Source organism: Cervus elaphus, chromosome 18 (assembly GCF_910594005.1).
Source record: "Cervus elaphus chromosome 18, mCerEla1.1, whole genome shotgun sequence".
Lineage (NCBI taxonomy): Eukaryota > Metazoa > Chordata > Mammalia > Artiodactyla > Cervidae > Cervus > Cervus elaphus.
In genome coordinates this window covers 30,339,030-30,360,982 of record NC_057832.1, presented here as the reverse complement: position 1 = coordinate 30,360,982, position 21,953 = coordinate 30,339,030, and the positions used below count along the sequence as shown (strand labels likewise).

At 37.7% G+C, this 21,953-nt stretch overlaps 1 protein-coding gene across 1 annotated transcript in view; it reads right to left on the bottom strand.

The window, feature by feature from the left end:
* SCIN (scinderin) overlaps positions 1-21,953 on the bottom strand; it is an 80,509-nt gene that overhangs the window by 52,529 nt on the left and 6,027 nt on the right. The window contains exons 2-4 of the mRNA XM_043872620.1: positions 18,717-18,871; positions 13,913-14,074; positions 2,121-2,270 (exon numbers count right to left, since the gene is read on the bottom strand). Coding sequence (XP_043728555.1) covers positions 2,121-2,270; positions 13,913-14,074; positions 18,717-18,871 — 467 coding nt within the window. The remainder of the gene's footprint in view (positions 1-2,120; positions 2,271-13,912; positions 14,075-18,716; positions 18,872-21,953) is intronic.

Genomic DNA, 21,953 nt, shown 5'->3' with positions numbered 1-21,953 from the left:
TTAGGGCCTAGCTCACATAGGAATTCAATAAATATTTGTTAAATAAATGAATGGCAATCAGTTTACCAACATATATTTAGAGAGTTGAATAAGATTACATCCTTTGACTGACAATCTTATTTAAGGGAATATATACAATATATGACCAGTGCATTCTCTTGGCAAAATTCTATTAGCCTTTGCCCTGCTTCATTCCGTACTCCAAGGTCAAATTTGCCTGTTACTCAGGTGTTTCTTGACTTCCTACTTTTGCATTTCAGTCCCCTATAATGAAAAGGACATCTTTTTTAGGTGTTAGTTCTAAAAGGTCGTGTAGGTCTTCATAGAACTGTTCAACTTCAGCTTCTTCAGCATTAGTTGTTGGGGCATAGGCTTGGATTACCGTGATATTGAATGGTTTGCCTTGGAAACGAACAGAGATCATTCTGTTGTTTTTGAGATTGCATCCAAGTACTGCATTTCGGACTCTTGTTGACCATGATGGCTACTCCATTTCTTCTAAGGGATTCCTGCTCACATTAGTAGATATAATGGTCATCTGAGTTAAATTCACCCATTCCAGTCCATTTTAGTTCTCTGGTTCCTAAAATGTCAACATTCACTCTTGCCATCTCCTGTTTGACCACTTCCAATTTGCCTTGATTCATGGACCTAACATTCCAGGTTCCTATGCAATATTGCTCTTTACAGCATCGGACCTTGCTTCTATCACCAGTCACAACCACAACTGGGTATTGTCTTCGCTTTGGCTCCATCCCTTGATTTTTTCTGGAGTTATTTCTCCACTGATCTCTAGTAGCATATTGGGCACCTACTGACCAGGGAAGTTCCTCTTTCAGTATCCTATCATTTTGCCTTCTCATACTGTTCATGGGGTTCTCAAGGCAAGAATTCTGAAGTGGTTTGCCATTCCCTTCTCCAGTGGACCACATTCTGCCAGATGGTGATTGCAGCCATGAAATTAAAAGACGCTTACTCCTTGGAAGGAAAGTTATGACCAACCTAGATAGCATATTAAAAAGTAGAGACATTACTTTGCCAACAAAGGTCCGTCTGGTCAAGGCTATGGTTTTTCCAGTGGTCATGTATGGATGTGAGAATTGGACTGGGAAGAAAGCTGAACACTGAAGAATTGATGCTTTTGAACTGTGGTATTGGAGAAGACTCTTGAGAGTCCCTTAGACTGCAAGGAGATCCAACCAGTCCATCCTAGAGATCAGTCCTGGGTGTTCATTGGAAGGACTGATGCTGAAGCTGAAACTCCAATACTTTGGCCACTTCATGCGAAGAGTTGACTCATTGGAAAGACTCTGATGCTGGGAGGGATTGGGGGCAGGAGCAGAAGGGGACAACAGAGGATGAGATGGCTGGATGGCATCACTTACTCAATGGACATGAGTTTGAGTGAACTCTGGGAGTTGGTGATGGACAGGGAGGCCTGGCGTGCTGCAGTCCATGGGGTCGCAAAGAGTCGGATACGACTGAGCAACTGAACTGAACTGAACTGATACAATATATAGACTCAGGTACTCACTGTAGTTTTCTTAAAATAGAAAAACTGTTCATAACTAAATGTTCAGAACTGGTATACTGATTAAGTAAATGATAGAGATGTAAAGAGCCATATAGACAATTCATGTTAATTTAACAACTGTACTAAAATTATAAGTGCCCTACCTATACTATAATTCTTAGTTTAAAATGATTGAAATATTTAAAATATTGGTGTATTTAATCTCCTGGTATAAGACTTTATTTCATTAATGAAATAATTAATTTTAAAATTGAAAAATATCACTACATTAAAAAAAGTTGAGAAGCTCAAATAAATATTATTTTTCTTCCAAAATATTTTCTTACAGTCAATCTCAAAGGTGTTGCCCACCTATCAGTCCTTGAATATCACAGAAGATCAGGAACAAGGCTTCCTTTGATAGTCGTTCCAATGGTGGGAAATACAGTCGTGATCCTCTGTTCTCCTTAGTACCATGACTTAGAAAACTCTGACACGTCCTCTAACCTAATCTTAGCCTATCAGAGATGTTATTAAATCTAACACACAGACTCACACGTACAGCTTAGAGTGGCAAGCTTTTAAAAACCCACACAACTCATCATACCTGTATAAGCTGTGATGGTTCACTCCCTTCTTCTACCACAGTTAGCTGAGATCTTCCTTTCCTTTCATTGTCCCGGATGCCAATGGCCACCTGGCTGGCCTTCAGACGCTCATACTTGTTACAAGAGGATCCACACCATTGGTAAATTACCTAAAAGAAAGAGACAGACCTTTTGATCCCAAATATGTGACAGACATTCAGCCCTGGTATAATACACGCTGTGATTAATTAGGAAAAAACAAAAAGGCATAAAAATAAAATTATCCATTGTTGAGGTATATATAATTTGATATATTTAATTTATACCTTATTGTGTATCCTGTTGCTTTCAGTTAGCATTATAAAGTGAGAATTTTTAAACATAGAAAATATAAATATATATATCAGCATTCTCTGTGTATATAATCCACAAAGTACAATTTATGAGAGCAAATTTATAGAAGTTATATAAATTTAGAATAATAAATCTAACATTCTTCAGAAAGTTAGTCAAGAATCTATTACAGTGGTAATATGATCTTGCTGATCATAAAAAATGATATATCACTTTTGTAAAGCAATTTAACAATCTTTACTGAGTCATAAAAAGTTAAACCTTTGACCCAGTAATATCACTAACTGGAATTTATTTTAATAAATTATTCATAAAGAAGAGGAAAAAACACATGTACAGGGGTTTTTCACAGCTGAGATTTTTGTAAATTGAAAAGACATTAAATATTCAACAATAGGGTAACAGTTATATAAATTAGGATATATAGAAAAAATACTTATATATAAAATTATACTTTAACAGAAACTTAAAAAAATGGAAACAGAACAGCAGTTTGATAAACAGTAAATCAAATACATCACTTGCTATGAATATTACAGTGTATATATTTTGGACTTAGGTACAGTGTTCATAAAGTATATAGTAACAAATGTAAAGTAACAATAAATGTCATTTTCTCCATTAAATGTGATTTAACACAAGAAAGAAGTTTAATGGTACCCAGGCTGGTGGGATGTGGGAGTAGGTATTATCACACACTATTAGGGTGACAGATACTAAGACAGGCTCTTTTCAAGGGCAGTTTGGCATCACATCAAAAAATTACATGTGCTTTTAGAATCAGGACCATTTGTAGGAATCTACTTTACAGAAATATTCAGACACCAGATGCAAAAACAAAGAAACAAAACAAAATGCCCATTCAATAGGGAAATCACCATAAAAATGTCATTATGTGGATACTACAGACTATCCTTCAGTGGTTAGAAATCGAGGATAATGTTTAAACACTGATGTTGAAAATATCCAGGTACATCGTAAAGACTTAAATAAAACCACACAATAATACAGTTCCATTTAATTAGATACAAAAATATAAGCTGTTTCTGCCTTTGCAGGAAAAAGATTTTTAAAGCTACACTATCTCATGGGGAGGGGCACATATTTGTAGAAAGAAAGCCTTCAGTTTTTACTCTGTCAGTATTTTTTTCCCTTTTTTTTTTTTTTTAAATAATGTCACTCATTTATTAAGTGTTTATTAGGAGCTAGATGTTGGGAATAGAGATGAATGAGTGAAAACTAGCTAGGAGAGACTGACATGTAGATAACTAAGGCTAGTAATATGTTTGCACTATTGTTGGTTTTCAGAACGTTTCCATACATATTTGTCTAGTCAATCTGGAGAGGAGGTTGCACTGTGGTTAAGTGTAAAGGAGACAGACTTTAGCAGCCATTTACTATGTGACTCTATGTTTGCAAACTTTCAAAAGAAGGAATGAATTAATAATAGTAAAATTAAACAGCACCCCCAAAATCAGAGAAACGGTCTCTTTTCTCAGAGTTGTTTCTTAATTCAAAGATAGCTTACTATTGCCTAACATTTGGCAGGCTCCCTCTCTGTGAGGGTGCAACTTCAAAGCACACAGGCCAATAACAGTTTCTCTAACCCCTTAAGCTGCACCTCCACTCCCATGTTCCTTATTCATCTGCTCCACGTTCCTTTTCAGGCATAAAATGTAACTCTTAGGAATTTATGCCTTCATAAGATGTAAAAGAAAAAGGGACTGTGCCTTGCAACTCCTTTCATTTCAGAATCTGATCTAGTTATTCAACATGGTTAAGGGAGTGGTTTTTTTTCCTTCTGTTTTGTTGTTTTTGTTTTGTTTTTTTTCCTGTTTTCTACACCTGGGCTTCTGAATATGAGACTCACATTTAGAGGCGATTTGAATACCAGGTCCACGTTAACAATTACAAGCAGTGAAAACAAATGGTTCCCAATGAGCAGCCAACACCTAGTCACTGAGCATTAAGATCCGATGTTGGAGCAGGATGGTGGTTTTTTTTTAATATGGATACCTGAGCCTGCCCTTTAGGGACTCTAGGCAACTGCATTTACTGACACTCCCCTGATAATTCTAAGCATTAGACCAGGGCTGGAACATCTGCTGGTCTCTAGGAGCACACCGCACCTGGCAGGTGTTGCAGGGAATCTATCATTTCTAATCACCCCCTGAAGCAAAGTAGGCTACTCTGCCAGGACGCTTAGGATCTTAGCTTAGGCACCTTTTTTACCTTATTCCACAATATTTTGCAATTGATTTTTTTCTCAGTAGATCTGAGAGAACAAACTTTTAATATTTACATTACAGTGAAATATAAGAAGTGGATAAGAAGTTAGCTCTCAAGATGTCTCAGACTGCTAGCCACTTTCATTACTGATTTGCTCTGTATTTTTATATTCATCCAATAGATGTTTATATTCTCCCTACTTTAGTTTTATAAGTGACCTCTTATCTACTTCAAAGAGATTATATAAAATCACACTAACTGTAAAGAAATCAAACCAGTCAATTCTAAAGGAAATCAGTCCTGAATATTCATTGGAAGGACTCATGCTGAAACTGAAGCTCCAATACTTTGGCCACCTGATGTGAAGAACTGACTCACTGGAAAAGACCCCGATGCTGGGAAAGATTGAAGGCAGGAGGAGAAGGGGACGACAGAGGATGAGATGGTTGGATGGCATCACTGACGTGATGGACACAAGTTTGAGGAGTTGGTGACAGACAGAGAAGCCTGGAGTGCTGCAGTCCATGGAGTCACAAGGAGTTGGACACGACTGAGCAACTAAACTGAATTTTTATTAATGTTTGTAAAGCATTAAGGAAGCCTGGTAAAATATGTTTGAAAATGAATTATAGTTAATGATAATTTTATAAATATTATTATTTAACATATAATTTTATAATATTCCTTGGACCCCAAAATATCTTCTATGATATTACTTTTGAGTTTTTTATGTGCAGTATAAATTCACAGATAAATTTAGTTTTAGAAAATATTCCTCACCATTGCTTAGGGAGCAGTTTCAACATTTAAAATAGCAAAAAAATATATCTAGGAAAAACTCATAAGAATAATAAAACTTTTAAAAATGAAGTTTTCCTTTTAACTCAAAGAAGACTAAATCATCAAAGAAAGCATTGCCCAAAAAATTTCTTATTGAGCATGAAAACAGATGTTGTATGTTATGCTTACTCTTTTATTATTTTCACCTTATTTTGTGATATTTCTAAGTAACATAGCTTATTTATTAGATTTAATTTTCAGTGGTTAACTCAGACAAGAAATGCAATAAAATGTGGACTTGAAATTGCTAAAAGCCAGAACTGTTTAAAAAGTTAATTGAAAAATAAAAATATGTTAAAGTTAATAAAAAACCCTTTTCATTCAACACTATGTTTTTTATACAAACACAGTTTGTTCAGTCATGGACATTAAAACATACTTTAAATTTTAAACAGAATTTGAGCAATTCATTCAATTTGAGCAATTCATATTCTACCACGCGTAGGTGATGTGGTAAGACATCTCATTAACAGAGCGCTACAGTGATGAAATGCATGCGTGCACTTCTATTAATAAGCTGCACTAGCCCAACACACACCCTATTCAGAGGCAGTTGGTTAAAACTACTTCACCACTCTGCACATGAGGAAACTTTGTACTCAACTGGCCCCATGCTTGAAAAACTCCCCTATAATTCAACTGAACCTTTTTTTAGAGGGCAAGGGCTAAAAAAAATAAGAAATTCTGCACAGAGCTAAAAAATATAACTGATGTGATGGGTTGATGTGTATTCTTAAAACAGAAAAAGTTCTCACTATAATTTAAATTGTTTTGATTATAATACTGAATGGGAGTTAGATAAACTTTCTGTAAATCTGATTTAAGTGTACTAGACACTGAAAATTATAAAGCAAATACAGTTTCAGAGGCAACTATTTTACCTAAGGAATTTAATAATTCAACACTGAATGTTACATTTTTGGGGGGAAAGGACATAAAAACTCCCTATAAATATGGAAATATCCATTCAATTCAGACTGAAGTCCACTTAAATTTTGGCTGAAATTTGCTGATGAACACCCTCTAGTAGAAGTTTGTGAAGCCACAATTAGCTCTTAATGTACAAACTATTTAAGGAAAGTAAAATTATTCTGGATAGTTGGCAAAGGAAGAAATAAGGGAGTAAAGACAGTTACTGGTGATTAGTTTGGACCACCAGTAACAAGAAATAAAAGTAAGTGAGTGGTATTCATAGAAACAACCACACTGGGGGCAGACCAGAGGTTTCTAAAATTTCTTCTAAACTACATGGTCAGAGCTAACAAGTCAAACATCGAAGTGTGGCCAAACCTCATTCGGGGACAGGAAATAAGAACAGAAATAAAACAATGGTTAATGATGCTCTTGAAGGGAGGCAAGATTTCAGAAGCTGAGTTTAAAGGAACCCTCCAATGATGGTGACTCATAACATGGGCAAAGAACTCAGCATGGACTTGCTCCTTTTTCCAAGCTATTTATTCTAAATACATCTAAAAGTTTATAAAAGCTGGGGGTGGGAGGAACAGACCTCTTACTCTCCTTGCTTCTATTGGTTTTATGTTTCCAGTGCTTAGTTTTCCCTTTGTTGTTGTTTAGTCACTAAGTCATGTCTGGCTCCTCTGTGACCCCACGGACTGTAGCCCGCTAGGCTCCTCTGTCCATGGAATTTTCCCAGGCAAGAATACTGGAGTAAGTTGCCATTTCCATCTCCAGGGGATCTTTCCTACCCAAGGATTGAGCCCGTGTCTCCTGTATTGCACGCAGATTCTTTACCCAAGGATCAAACCCATGTCTCCTGCATTGCACGCAGGTTCTACCCATGAGCTACCAGGGAAGCCCTAGTTTTCCTTAGATCTAGTTAACCAAATATAGAAGTTCATTCAGATACCCCTCTAGGTGGAAGGGTCTTTAAGCATTGCTTAAAAAAAGATATTAACTTGCACAATATTTCCAAGAATCTCCATTTCTTTAAACTTTAAAACATGATTTTTAGTTTTTGGATAAACAGATGTTCATTTCTATTCTATTTTGTTGTTGTTTAAAGTCAAGCTACCTCAACATCCTTCAATGACATGCATATGTGTTTTTAAAAGCATCTCTGACTGAAGGACAGAAGATGGATGCAGAGGGTGTGGATGGTCTCAGAAAGCTGGGCGACCAGAAAGGAGGAATTGCATGGGAGGTAGGGAGGTAGGACAGAGCAGTGCTGACAGAGAAGCAGAGGAGAACAGAGGGATATTTGTAAGACTAAAGTCTACAGGGATGGTCAATCATGCCTTTGGATGGGTTCTGGAGGACAGGGAAAGGGGGAAATGACGTGGACAACTCTAGCATGGCTGCAGCAGTGATGTCATTTATCAGGAGCAAGTGACAGCTTTTGGAGCAAACTTTTCATAAGAAGAGAAGGCGAGGTTGTGTTCTACTCAAAGCACCTCGCAAATCAAGGAAGTCTTATAGTCACATTTAAAATAATTTCCGCCGGCCGCATAAGTAGGTGACTCAACTATTTTTAACCAACTTATTTGTTCTCTAGACATATGACCGTGAACTTCCCAGCACCTTTAGACATTTCCCATATTGAAATGGGAATGTTCAATAACCTGGGGGTGGGGCTTAAAAAGAATCTACATCAGGACGTCCTTGGCAGTCCAGTGGTTAAGATTCCTCACTTCCAATGTAGAGACGTGGGTTTCATCACTGGTCAAGGAACTAAAATTCCATGTGACATGTGGCACAGCCAAAAAAAGTTAAAAGGTTAAAAAAAAAGAACCTATACCAAAGGCCCATTCCAAAACCTTAAAGATCAGAATTCCAGGAATCAAATCACAAGTATCAGTACTCTTAACACCTCTTCTAAATGATTCCAGTGTGAAACCATGATTGAGAATTAAAATATAATTCCTAATACCTTGAGAGACATCTTTCTTAGTGCCCTCATCCATTCCCCTACAGCAAGAGTGTAGCTCTATTCCAGAGCTTCTAGCATTCTACCTGACCACACTCTGACTTGCGTATGCTTTTGTCTCTCTCCACTTCACAGCACCTTGAGGTCAAAGGCTATCTGGTTTTCATCTTTATAATCCAAACACCCAACACATGCTAAGAACACACTAAACGCCATTCGTACTTTTACTATAAATTCTGTAAATACTGTAAAATCTGTAAATTCTACAGATTTAAAATTAGGTTGATCTTTCCCATTTCTCTTCTTGTTGCCTGAAGGCTCTCCCCAGTAGATCTAGTGGAGTACTCTGGAGTAAGGAAAAATGTATCCAGCACAAAGAAGATTCTACTCAGTTTTCAGTTTTAAAGTTAGCCTTCTTAAGTCATAGTAGAGACAAAAGTCTGAAAGCCAACAAAATGTTAATTTAAAAGAAACTTGATTTTGCCAGAGTAAAGGGTTTTGCAGGGGAGGAGTGAGGATGTGGTCTAGAAAGCCAAATCTGTATACCAAGAACCACGGGCTTGGCCTCGGGACTTGAGTGCGCTGCAGGAACCCCCGAGAGGGCAGCAGTGTGAAATGGTGTAAGACTAGTTTCGTCAAAAGGTAGTAGGTCATTACAAGCGAAACATTACTAGGAAACATGACCAGGTGCAATGAATCTTTGAGAAGAGCTTGGTAAACTTCTTGTCCTACATGTTTGTCATACATTTATCCCAGATGCTGAGCATGAGAGCAGAAACAACTCTGGACAGCGTCCAGGCAGTTGGATTAACAGGTATTGGCAACAACTTGAATACACTGTTCCGGAAACTTTTATGTGGCGTGGGAAAAGCTAAGCAGAACGCCTAAGGGTGGGTACAGCTGTGGCTGACAGAACCAGGAAGGGTCTTGCTGTGGAGATGTGGGCATCTCAAAAGACCAAAGTGAGGATACTTTCCAGCAAATGGCTTAGTATAGAGGTCAAAGCCCAGCACTTAAGATTCAGTGAAATGTCAAGGCCTCTAGGAAGGTTGGAGAGGAGGGAGGCTGAAGATTAAACCAGACTCACACTTTGATCGGCAACCCTGTCCCCATCCCAGGCCATGACATTCCATACACTTCCTCTGGGATGGGGGAGGGGGCGGGTGGGATAATCTGATGTGCTTTAATGACAACAACGGCAGCACAGGAGGCAAGTAGAAGAGTTTTACTCTTCACTGGGTTTAGCAGAAGGCATTGATGCTCATAGGAAGCACAGTTTCAAAGAAACGGTGGTCAATGAGGAAGTGACTGCTTTCTCGAAGCAGATGACTGACTATGAGAGAGGGCGGGATAGATTATAAATAGCAAGGCAGTAAGCCAATATTGCATAACTGACCAGATAAGTTAATAAGGGAACAGAACATGCAGAACATCATGATTAAAAACCCACCACCGCAATTACCCTTCAATTTAAAGTAAATACATTTTAAAGAATAAATGAAATGGATAACCAACAAGAGGAAAGAAAAGAAAAACTCAGCACAGATTCCTACTTTTCTGAAACCTAATTCTCCACTAGTGGCTGGCTCTGATATACACTTAGCTAACTTCAGATCCCAAACTTTGAGAATATGGGCTTTTTTTCATTATCACTCACATTCTCGAGCTACTGATGCTCTGTTGCAATATTAAGCTGTGATGTTATTAATTTCTACAAATTCCTCATATCTTTAAAAATAGTGGGTGAGTAATGATTTATAAATTCAGCAACATACATATATATTTCAGAAGCATTTTTCCAATAATTCAGTAAATTCCAAATTGCTGAAATCTAGCCATGTCTCATTTACTGAAAATACACTAAATATGACAATTTATCCAAATCATCCTCTAAAATGATAATTATCTTAACTTCCAAAGTGAGTAAATGAATAATTTTACAATTTCATGCTTTAGGTTGAAAAGATTACGCTGTCATGTCTAGGGAATATTTTGTCATTGTTGTTGTTCAGTCACCCAATCATGTCCGACTCTTTTGCAACCCCATGGACTATAGCCTGCCAGCCTTTTCTGTCCATGGGATTTCCCAAGCAAGAACTCTTGGAGCGGGTTGCCATTTCCTTCTCCAGGGGATCTTCCTGACCCGGGGATCGAACCCTCATCACTGCACTGGCAGACAGGTTCTTTGCGGCTGAGTCGCCAGGGAAGCCCCTAGGGAATATTTACTGTAGTCAAATCCTATCACACCAAGTGTTACTAAGGTATATTCCACATCACCTTAATACTAGTGATTGTTTTTTATCCAAAAAAAAAGCTCACTTCCCTCAAAAACAATCAAGATACAGGATTTAGGTTATGCCCATAACCTTAGTGTTGGCCATGTGGCTTTAGCTGAATGACAGCTTTAGATGTTCAACCTATCTTCTTCATACCTGGGTCATAAAACACACGAAGTAACAGCACTGGCTTCCCTTTGTGCCCACTAAAGCAGAAAGTGGTCATGAAATAATTAACTCAATAACTGCTATTAAAATATTATGACAGAGGTTTTGATTCCATTCTTCTTGGTTGACTGTGACACACCCCAAAAATAAAGTCCCCAAGGTAATTGCAAGATCTTATCACCTTTTAGAAACTTTTGGCGACATACCAACTGGTTAAAGGTTAGTAATATAAACACAGGTCATGTGGGTGTTTGTTCTAAAATACTTAGGAATTCAGAACTTGAATCCTACTAGGATATCCCTGGGAGTGGTGGGAAAGTTCCACAACATAAGAGGGAATCAGCTTCAAGTATTGCTGCAAGAAAATCACCCCAAATGTCTCCAACCAGCCACGAGAGCAGGAGATAACTTGAAAGTCATTGAAAATATTAACTACATAGAATAAAGAAAATTTACTATTAAACAGGTCAATGTCCTTGAACCTTATTATAGAGATTTTGTCCCTATGGCATGAGCCTGGATTTGTGGGGAATATTCCTATGGCACATATTACCTATGGGAAGACAGCATGTTACCAGAGCTATAATCCGTCTAGCACAGCATTGAACTATGCAGTCCATTGTAGAAACTCAATACTTACTCAATAAAATAGTAAGCAATTTCATTGTTGTTTAGTTGCTCAGTCATGTCCAACTCTTTTGCAACCCCATGGACTATAGCCCACTGGGTTCCTCTGTCCAAGGGATTTTCCGGGCAGACTACTGGAGTATGTTGCCATTTTCTCCTCCAGGGGATCCTCTGAACCAGGAATCAAAACTGCATATCTGTGTCTCCTATACTGCAGGCAAATTCTTTACCACTGAATCACCAGGGAAGCCAAATAATTTCATTACTAATACTAATCTCAGTAGATTCTAAGCCAGATTAGACATAATCTATTCTGAATTAAGCAGATTCTGAAACTGTTGCAAGATACTCTGTTATAGAGCCACATCATCTTCTATACTACCAAGTTCACTTTGTAGAACGTAAAGGATGTAAACTATGAATAGAAAAATTCAGGTCCTGTCCCAGATCGCTGCTCAACCTGCTTTAACGCAAGTGACTTGCTCACATCTTCTAAGCTGGTTTTTCCTTGAAACTGGGATGGTAACTGCCATTTCCAGATATGATTGTGTGTCAGACAGGACTGAATCACCATCAGCTGAGATCAGTATGTCACTAGAAACCACAGTCAAAATGAAAAAAAAAAAACCCCAAAAAACAAGGAAGTTAAGGCTCAAAGAGGTTAATGACTTGCTCAACATCAAAGAGTAGACAGTTGAAAAGTTCAGTTGAACACTATTCATGACAAAGAGATTACTGCACTTATAAAGCAAATACATTATATATAAAAATTTTTTTAGGAAAGAAACATTGTCAAATAATGGCAATGAAGAATTACATTATCAACGGAAAGTGCTTATGGACTCCAGAGTACATCTAATAAAATACCCAAATTTATAGATGAGAACCTGAGATTATATTCAACTTGATGAAAACTGAGGTCCACTTTTTCCATGAACCATATCACCTTATATTTAAAAATACTTCATAAGTTATAAAGGGATAAAGGGCTATAAAATATAAGTAGTTAAGAGAGAAAATTAATTATTGTACACTAGCTGTGAGAGATTCCGAGTGCTATGACTGTCTTTGGAACTGCACAGCTTAATACACCTGATCATCTATTTATATGTCATGGCTTTGCTTGCTGGTGAGTGGAGAGAGAGGATAGTATCTGTTTTCTGCCTAGATATGAAGGTTAGGACTTAAGTCTGGTTAGGGCAACAGGATAGCATCTAAAGTTGGAAAGGACATTTCCACGAAATTCACTGTGAAATACAGGGCAAGAATACTGCCATTTTGCATGTAGATGTCTCAGTGTGACACTAGGAACTGTACTTTGGGCATTAGTAGCATAATCTCAACTGTGCACACAGCTAGTATGATCTCAGACAGTCGGATTATACACTAGTAGTAATAAAAGTAGAGGTGACCCTAACTTAGAGAACCCAAGGAAGTTTACAATTCGGGTCATTTTCCAAACCATTTATAACCTTAGCATATTTAATTTCTGTGCTCCTGCCAGCTTAATACTGCTCAGATTGAGCTTTGGGTAGTTCCATTTTTAAATTCCTTGGTGTCACTTCTCTCTACATACATGAAATAAACTCTTTGACCTCTGACTGATGCTCTTCCCCAACAGACTGCCTAAGGAGAGGCAGTAAAACAAAATACTTAGGTAGGAATCACTGTTCCCTGGTGGCTCAGTGGTAGAGAATCCACCTGCAATGCAGGAGACACAGGTTTGATCCCTGGTTTGGGAAGATCCCCTGGAGAAGAAAACGGCAACCCTGCCTCTGCACGTGGTTCCCAATAGCAGGAAATACCCTTTATTTCTACCTTTTTCCTTCTACTTTTGAAACGTTACAAAGTTTTGATATTGCCCATCCCACTAAGATAATACTTGCCATCTGTACTTGTGCCTCTTCTTCTAACAATTCTGAGAGAATTAATAAGTACGAAATAGTATTATGTGTGTGGATATATGGGATATATTAATATTTGTTGAAATACTTTCCCTACACTCTTCAGGCAGGTTATTTACACTCATCCTACGTCCATGTTAAATTCTAGAATCTTTGCTTCCTGGGGGAATCAATTTCCCCCTCAAGCAATGTTTTCCCACACACATTTCAGGACAAAAATAATTAGAGGAAGCTCTGTTCAAGAAGAAGGGGAAATATATTAAGAATTATTCAATTTCTGTTCTATGGTAGGAAGAACTAAATCATTACTCCATTCTAATTAAGTTTATCAAAAGAAATAAAAACTTCTGAAGTTTTATGTGTCATTTAAATACTTGCCAATTAGTCATATGATATGACTGCATCTCACGTAGCCATAACCGCTCTCTAGCGTGTAGAAAAAGTGATTATCTTCCACAACACATACATCTGATTTGATCTGAAGACAATTTACCTTCCTCTGGACACCTCCAGGTAAGCATAAAACTTACAGTGCCAAGGTCAATGATGAAGCAGTCACCCTTGTTGAAACTGTCCCAGCTTAGGGGAACTTCCGTGGCCCTGACGACTCTCCGACCTTTCACATGCAGGAGCCTCTGAGCAGTCAAGTCATTTGTAAGCACATGATGGAGTCCAGATGCCACACCTCCAGCCTGATCAGTGAGAGAAAGAAAACAAAACAAAACAAAACAGATGAGGCTTTGACATGGCAGCTTAGAAAACTGCAGTGTTGGTGCCAAACTGCTTGCTAGACCAAAAGAAAACAGCCAAGTGCGTGTGAAAAATTAAATATGCAGAAGAGAATTTCCAACAGGCAAATCAATAGGTAATTGTTTTGTTTTAGGCTCTTTGTCCTTCCTATTTTAACCATTCCAGTTAATACTGCAAATATTTACTGAAAACCCTCAGTATATAAAACCTGCTACATAAACAGAAAAGAGCTGTTATTCTTTTCCTTTGGGAACTAATGATTCTCAAAGCAGTGAATGCGAAGGCAGATAAGGATTTCAGAGGAAAAGGTAACAGGAGGTTAGAGAGTCAGAGGTCACAAGCATACACGAAGAGGGCCCGGGAACCAGGCAGCCTGAAATTCCCACAGTCACAGCCTCAAGACAGAGGAGGGACCTGAGTGCCTGCCAGGTATGGGCTGCTTCTAATCTTAGTCCTTGATTTTACATTAAATAATCACCTGTCTTATTTATCTATTTATTTAGGTAAAAATGGTTTACAAAACATGCCAGGCCTAAGTATTTACAGTCTAAATTGGTTGCATACCCCCACCGAAACAAAAAGAAAATCAAAGTCCAACCACAGTGAACTAAGAAATGGGGACAAAAAAAGAGGAACAATATCAAGCACGTCTTCTTGCCTCATTTGAAATTAGCTTTCAGCTTTTTTAAGCTTTTCATTATTTTCCTGAATTAGTAAAATGTTAGGGACAATAATATTTATTTACTTCCATAATTAACTATGAGGTAATGTGCAAAATAAAGGTACAGTGGAAATAAATCTGTTATTTATTGATCAAAATCCTCCCATGATAATATGGAAAGAAAATTAGCAGTAGAAGTCTATATGGGACTTCCCCGGAGTCCAGTGGTTAAGACTCTGCTTTCCAATGCAGGGGTGCGAGTTTGATCCCAGGTTGGAGAACTAAGATCCCACATCCTTGGGGCCAAACAACCAAAAATATAAGACAGAAACGATATTGTAACAAATTCAATAAAGCCATTAAAAATAAATGTTCCACATCAAAACAAAATCTTTAAAAAATGAAGTCTACTAAATAATCCAGATTTCAAGTTTATTACATCAATATATACAATAAATCCAAAGAAAGAGGTCAAGCTTCATATATAATTAGTAGCACATTCTTTAAATTTCCAAATGACTTTTAGACTTCTCTGCTTTTCCAAAAGGCCCTCATGAATATAAAGGTTTTATTAGTATGGGCTTAAATGTTGACTTCAGGATAACTATCACCACAAGCTTTTACAAATGCGTAATAATTTCCCAGTTCATAATTTTAAAAGGATTGCCATATTTCTTGACAGCACAAAGTATTATACAGTAAAGTTTTTCATCTACATATTACTATGCTTGGCCATTTTAATTTTTCAAAATAAGAATTATACTGTGATCTGATAACAAAAAATAGTGTAAGAACACTGTGTTCTGAAAAAAAGTTATAAAATATAGAGTTGACTTAGGCTGAAAATAAATATATAATATTAGGATTTCATACAGTGAACTATCAGAGTGATATACATAGTCTGTGAACATTTAATGGCATTTTTAAAATTAATTTTGACTCTAATAATCGATGCCAAAAATGAACAAAAAACTTAAGTTTCATATATATCCATATAAGAAAGTAAGTAATTCTTCTGTGAACATTGCTTGAATGAACCCTAGAAACTCCCAGTCTCCTTCTACCTACTTTAGAGAATGAAAGCGAGGCGGATGATCTGCTAAACCAAGGGAACCATAAATACAGTTTTACTGGCTGACAGATGTCTAATTGTTGCTACTTACAATCACAGTTGGGGCTGGGTCTTGTTCAAGCTGGAAAAGGGGCTTAGCCAGAGATATAATAGAAGGAAGCAGTAGTAAGTAATTAACCCTCTATAACTCTTCCCCAACTCCCTATAAAACCTCACAGAGAAAAAAACCACAAGTCGATTAAATGACATGGGACAGGGGAAGATGGTCTCAACATTTCCTAGCTACATCTTTACACGGCATATGGCAACTAAATGTGACCACTGCTGACTTGGTAATGGTAGACTTTGCCAAGTTTTACTCATTTCAAATAGACACAATATCCTTTTCAAAGAGTATTCCTAAATAAAACATTTATCCAGACATTTGAACCATTTACTTATATTGAAAGCATCATAACATCATGGTTACTAGCTTTAGGCACTGGAGTCGGTCACCCAATTCAATCATATAGCACCTATGAGACCTTCACAAATTCGCTCTCTAAGCTTCCATTTACTTATCTCAATAGGATGATAATGATAGGAACTGTACTACAGGGCTGTTTTCTTCAATTAAATGAGATGACACACATGAAGTGCTTTGTACATCCCTAAAAGCATGAAATTAAGTATAACATAATAATCTTTGCTGTTCTGGGTGGTAAAATGATCCCTGTTTCCACATCTCCTATCAAGTCTAGCTACAACTACACATGTTACCATCTGGTTAATGTCACTAATGATAAGATAGTAAACTGTTTTTTTTGCTGATAAATTTGACCTCCATCTGCAAATATCCTCTTTCTAAAAAATCCTGATTGGTGCTGGTTTTAATGTTGACAATTAGAAGACAATTATTCAATAACTATAAAATTACTTTTATCATGTCCACTTTTAAATATGTTTCCAGAAGTTTGATTTCAGAAGACCCACTAATACCAGAAGAATTAATAATAGCATGAGTCTCAAATGATTGCATATGCACTATAACATACACATTTTTATCATTTAATCTAATCCTTATGACACCTACACAAGAAAGCTGTTGTTACCCTGTTGCACGTTTGAGGAAACAGCACAGAAAACCTGTTTTCCTGAAGCAAACAAGCTACATGTGACAGACATGGGTTCATAACCAGGATGATGGTACAGTACAAGCATTTAGTAATACAAGCCCCAGCTTACTCTAAATCTTGGATTCACTGATATACAGTATATTTCAGGATCATTTGACATAAAAGTAACTCATATGAATTAAATAAAAGGCAATAGTTTCCTATTTAATAGTCTCTAGACTAGAGAGAAGTCGGAGAAGGCAATGGCACCCCACTGCAGTACTCTTGCCTGGAGAATCCCATGGACGGAGAAGCCTGGCAGGCTGCTGTCCATGTGGTCGCTAAGAGTCAGACACGACTGAGCAACTTCACTTTCACTTTTCACTTTCATGCCTTGGAGAAGGAAATGGCAACCCATTCCAGTGTTCTTGCCTGGAGAATCCCAGGGATGGGGGAACCTGGTGGGCGGCCGTCTATGGGGTCGCACAGAGTCAGACACGACTGAAGTGACTTAGCAGCAGTAGTAGCAGCAGACTCAAGTCAGAATTCTAGTTTTGTAGTTTACTTCTGAGGTTTTAGGTCTCCACAGGGCTAATATACTGGAAGGGTAGGGTGGTAGGGTCTCACAGAACACCTGCTGAAGCATGTTTGATTTTTAAAAAGATTGTTTCTGGGGTGTATGTAGGGAAGGTATTCCTCACACTTTAACTGAACATTCTCAGGGGCATGGGGAATAATGAAGGATAGACAATCTGTAAGGGTCACTGAGAGAATTCCAGAAAAAGCTATCCTTTACTGAAAGTTGCCTTAAAAGATATAGAGATAGTTAATTATCTGATATTTTACTTGTTTATTTCCAAAGTAAAGTCATTTGATGATGAGTTTCAGGCCAAAACACATAAACTCTGTGAGTGTATGTGTGTGTGTGGGGGGGGGGGGGGTATGTGTGTATACCAGTGTATGTGTAGGAGTTTGCAAGGCTGAACCACACATATGTTCAATTCAGTGGTTTCATTTGTAACATTTCTAACATCAAACTAAGCTATTTGGGAAATGTACGTATAGTTCTATGTATTAACTGAAGTTATAATTGTTATAAATACTGGATTCATACGTTCCAGAACAACTGAAATTCCTGAGTCATGGGTTATTTGTAGCAAATTCAGCGATTCTTTAGAATAGCAAAAAATAGACACTATTGATGCCCGTGTTGCTTATATTTACTTAACTTCATTAAAAATTAACCTGCCAAATGAGATTAAGTCAGAATGTGTCACACATTATACCATATATTCCACAAACATTTATCCAGCTACCTATTATGTATCTAGAGAGTCCTGGGGATATATGAGTGAACAAAATAGATTAAAATGAAACCAAAATACCCTGCCCTCTTGCTGAATTACTTCACTCTGTGTAAGTAGCATTGACACATACTACCATGTGGAAAACAGCCAGCCAGTGGGAAGCTGCCGTAGGGCACAGGGAGCGCAATCCGGTGCGCTGTGATAAGCTAGAGGGGTGGGATGAGGTGCGGGGGCGTGGAGGGGAGGTTCAGGAGGGAGGCCGTGTGTATTCTTACGGCCGATTCACATTCTTGTATGGCAGAGGCCAACACAATATTGTAAAGCAATTATCCTCCAGTTACAAAAAAAAAAAACACCTGCCCTCAATGAACACTTATTCTATCAAGACATGAGGTGTGGATGGATAGGAAGAGAAAGGGGGTCATAAAACAATTCGAGGGAGCTGCTTACCTTGTATTTCAGACCTCCTCTAAAGTAGCCAACAAAATCCGTAGACTCATAGCCTTGAAGTTCTCTGTTCTGCACAGGTTTGCCACCCAAATAGTCATCCATCTGAACAGTAAAGATGGCGGCCGCTGTGCTTTCATCCTGAGTACACTCCTTCCCTGAAAGAGCAAATGACAGTATCTCATTTGTCACCTGAGACACAGGATTAAGGCAGAATGTCTGACAAGAAAAAACTCAGAAACTGTCTTTGAAATATATACCAGTACCATAAACTTATGTATGAATTGTTCATCTTCAACAGAACAATCTTGCAGCAGAAATGATGCAATATAAAATACTATTTTGCTAATAACTAAAAGAATTGCTCTGTATCTGCTTTCCAGTTCTTTTTTTAAAAAAAACTTTAAAAGAATCACCACTGTCCAAATATGTTCAGCTTGATATAACAATATATTCCAGTAGGATTCAGATTCATTTGGTATAGTCGATAAGATCAAGCTGTCAGAACATTTTTCAATTGTCTTAGCCTTTCTCAGCATTAATCTCCAGGTTTCCAACATGTCAATATATTAATATTTGTAAGGAATACAAACATCACAGGCCAGAACTAAACAACACTTTGAGGATGGGAAAATTAATGTAACTTGACCTTATCCCTATTTTTTTTTAAGTATAAAGGGTTTTTTAATAAGTATGTATAACATAGGCATAATTAAGTCATTAAGTTTTTAAGGAATTTCACGTGTTCTGATTCTTTCCACTGCCAAGCACCTTAGTTCCTCCAAAGTCATAATCTTCAAGATAAAATAGCCCTTTCGAAAAGCTCAACTCACAGCTCACAGTCAGTCCATAGTTCTTTTAGTTGGGCTTCTCTGACTCCAATGGAACATGGTCACCCTTCAAAATTCTCCACATGTAATCTTTGAAGTCCAGTTTTCTCCAGCAATTTACTGTAGTACCATGTTTAAGATCAACAGATGGATCTGTCTGGTTTTGAATTTGACAACTTTAAAAACGGGGCTTCCCTGGTGGCTCAGTGGTAAAGAATCCATCTGCCAATGCAGGAGGTGTGGGTTCAATCCCTAGGTCAGGAAGATCCTCTGGAGAAGGAAATGGCAACCCACTCCAGTATTCTTGCCTGGGAAAACCCACGGACAGACGGCCTGATGGGCTAGAGTCCATGGGGTCACAAAAGAGTCAAATACAACTTAGCAACTGAACAACAACAAAAATGTATTAAGTTCAAATCAGATTTACTCCTAAGCAATAAAATCCTAGAACAGTACAGATTGTTGGGATATGCCAATACTTTTTCTTTTAAGTCCAGACACCGTGTTCTCAAGATAAACATGAAGATCGCTTCTAGGACTACAGAGCTGATAATTTCCCTTACATCTTAAGCTTTCCCCTATGTTTGAGTCCCAGTGTCCCCACTTCATTATCTTACTGGCATCAGATAATATTCTCAGAAGGAAAAGGGAGAATAAAAGAACCAGCATGCTCACATCTTTTGAATGTTAACATATGCAGTATTATCCTGGGAATTTAACATACAACACACATTCAATTTTCATAATTCTAATACAGATCTGATCCAGGCAACCTCACTGAGGTCAAAACACCAATTCTTAAGACCCAGTGTCCTCAATGTACACAAAGATCAGAACCAGGACAGTCCTGAGAGGACCTCAAAATTTATAAGACATTTTAAAACTTTTACTATTCCTAACCTGTGTGAAAACCATTAATGATTCTAGAAATAATAGCAGCTAATATACACTTATAGCACCCTTGCTATGGGCCAGACACTGTGCTAGTGTTTTACATTAATGATCTGCTTTAACCTTCAAATGACCCAACGTAGCTGAAATCATTTTCTACCATGTTACATCAGAGGACACGGAAGCTTAGAGAGAAAAAGTAACTTCCCTGAGGTCATAAAGTTGACCTTTGGCAGACACAACACAGGTTTCTGTGACTGTGAGGCACAGATCTTAGAAACTACGATACTAGTTGGCAATTTTTATACTCAGACTCTCACTAGCAGTAAAATTTTGAGGTGACTGGGGAATGTAATTTTCCTCCCTGGATAATTGACACATAAATGTTTAGGAGCTCTAACAATACTAGAGTTCACCTGGAACCGCAACTAGGAGTATTCACTAAAGTTGAAGAAAGGAAGTCAATCAGGTATATTAAAGAAAGAATTGAATTTATTTATAACTCCTCTCTTACTCTCAAAGAGGACCGGTGAACCATCTTCTCAGGGAAAAAAAATCAGTCGCTACGTATCAATTTTATGAACTCGATGTGGTCAAAGGAAATTACTTAACACACATAAAAATCACATGCAGTTTTGCAGTCTGAAAGGGCTCGAGTGTCATCTTCTGTCCACTTCCCCAACCACAAATTAGATTACCAATGAAGGCAAAGATGTAGATTCTACACGGAGGCTTTAGGAGGGAAACTTAAATCAACCTTAATATGAAAGGTGTTGAGGATGATGCATCTGATACACATATTTTTACTTGAGAACAAGTTGAAACCTGAATTTCTTGAGGTAGATACAAATGGATAGGTATCTGATTAATGTATGAACTGGAAGTAAGTTAATTAAATTATCCTATAACTTGTTGATGCTTATGTACTGGGCTTCCCTGGTGGCTCAGACGGTAAAGCGTCTGCCTGCAGTGTGGGAGACCCAGGTTCAATCCCTGGGTTGGGAAGATCCCCTAGAGAAGGAAATGGCAACCCGCTCCAGTACTCTTGCCTGGAAAATTCCATGGACTGAAGAGCCTGGTAGGCTACATAGTCCATGGGGTCGCACAGTCAGACACGACTGAGCAACTTCACTTTCACTATGTACTGTGCTAGGCCAAGGAATGTCAGTATGAGTAAATCAGTCTTTTTAAAAAGGCTGAAAGATTTTAATGAAGCCAATACTAGCCTTTGAATATAAAAACTAGTATCAAATTCAGTTATAGCATGAGGAAATTCTCGTTAAGTGTTCAAAAACTCATGAGTGTTCTTAATGAGTTCTTATGACTTCATTTATTTTTCCTGTGCTGATTTTCCCAGTGCCGTTCATGTTATGTTGTTTTATGTTATGTTATTTACATTATATTGTGTTATATTTTATTTGTAAATATGCCATAAGTTTGTTTAGTCTCCAAGTCGTGTATGACTCTTTTGTAACACCCATGGACCGTAGCCCGCCAAACTCCTCTGTCCATGGGATTT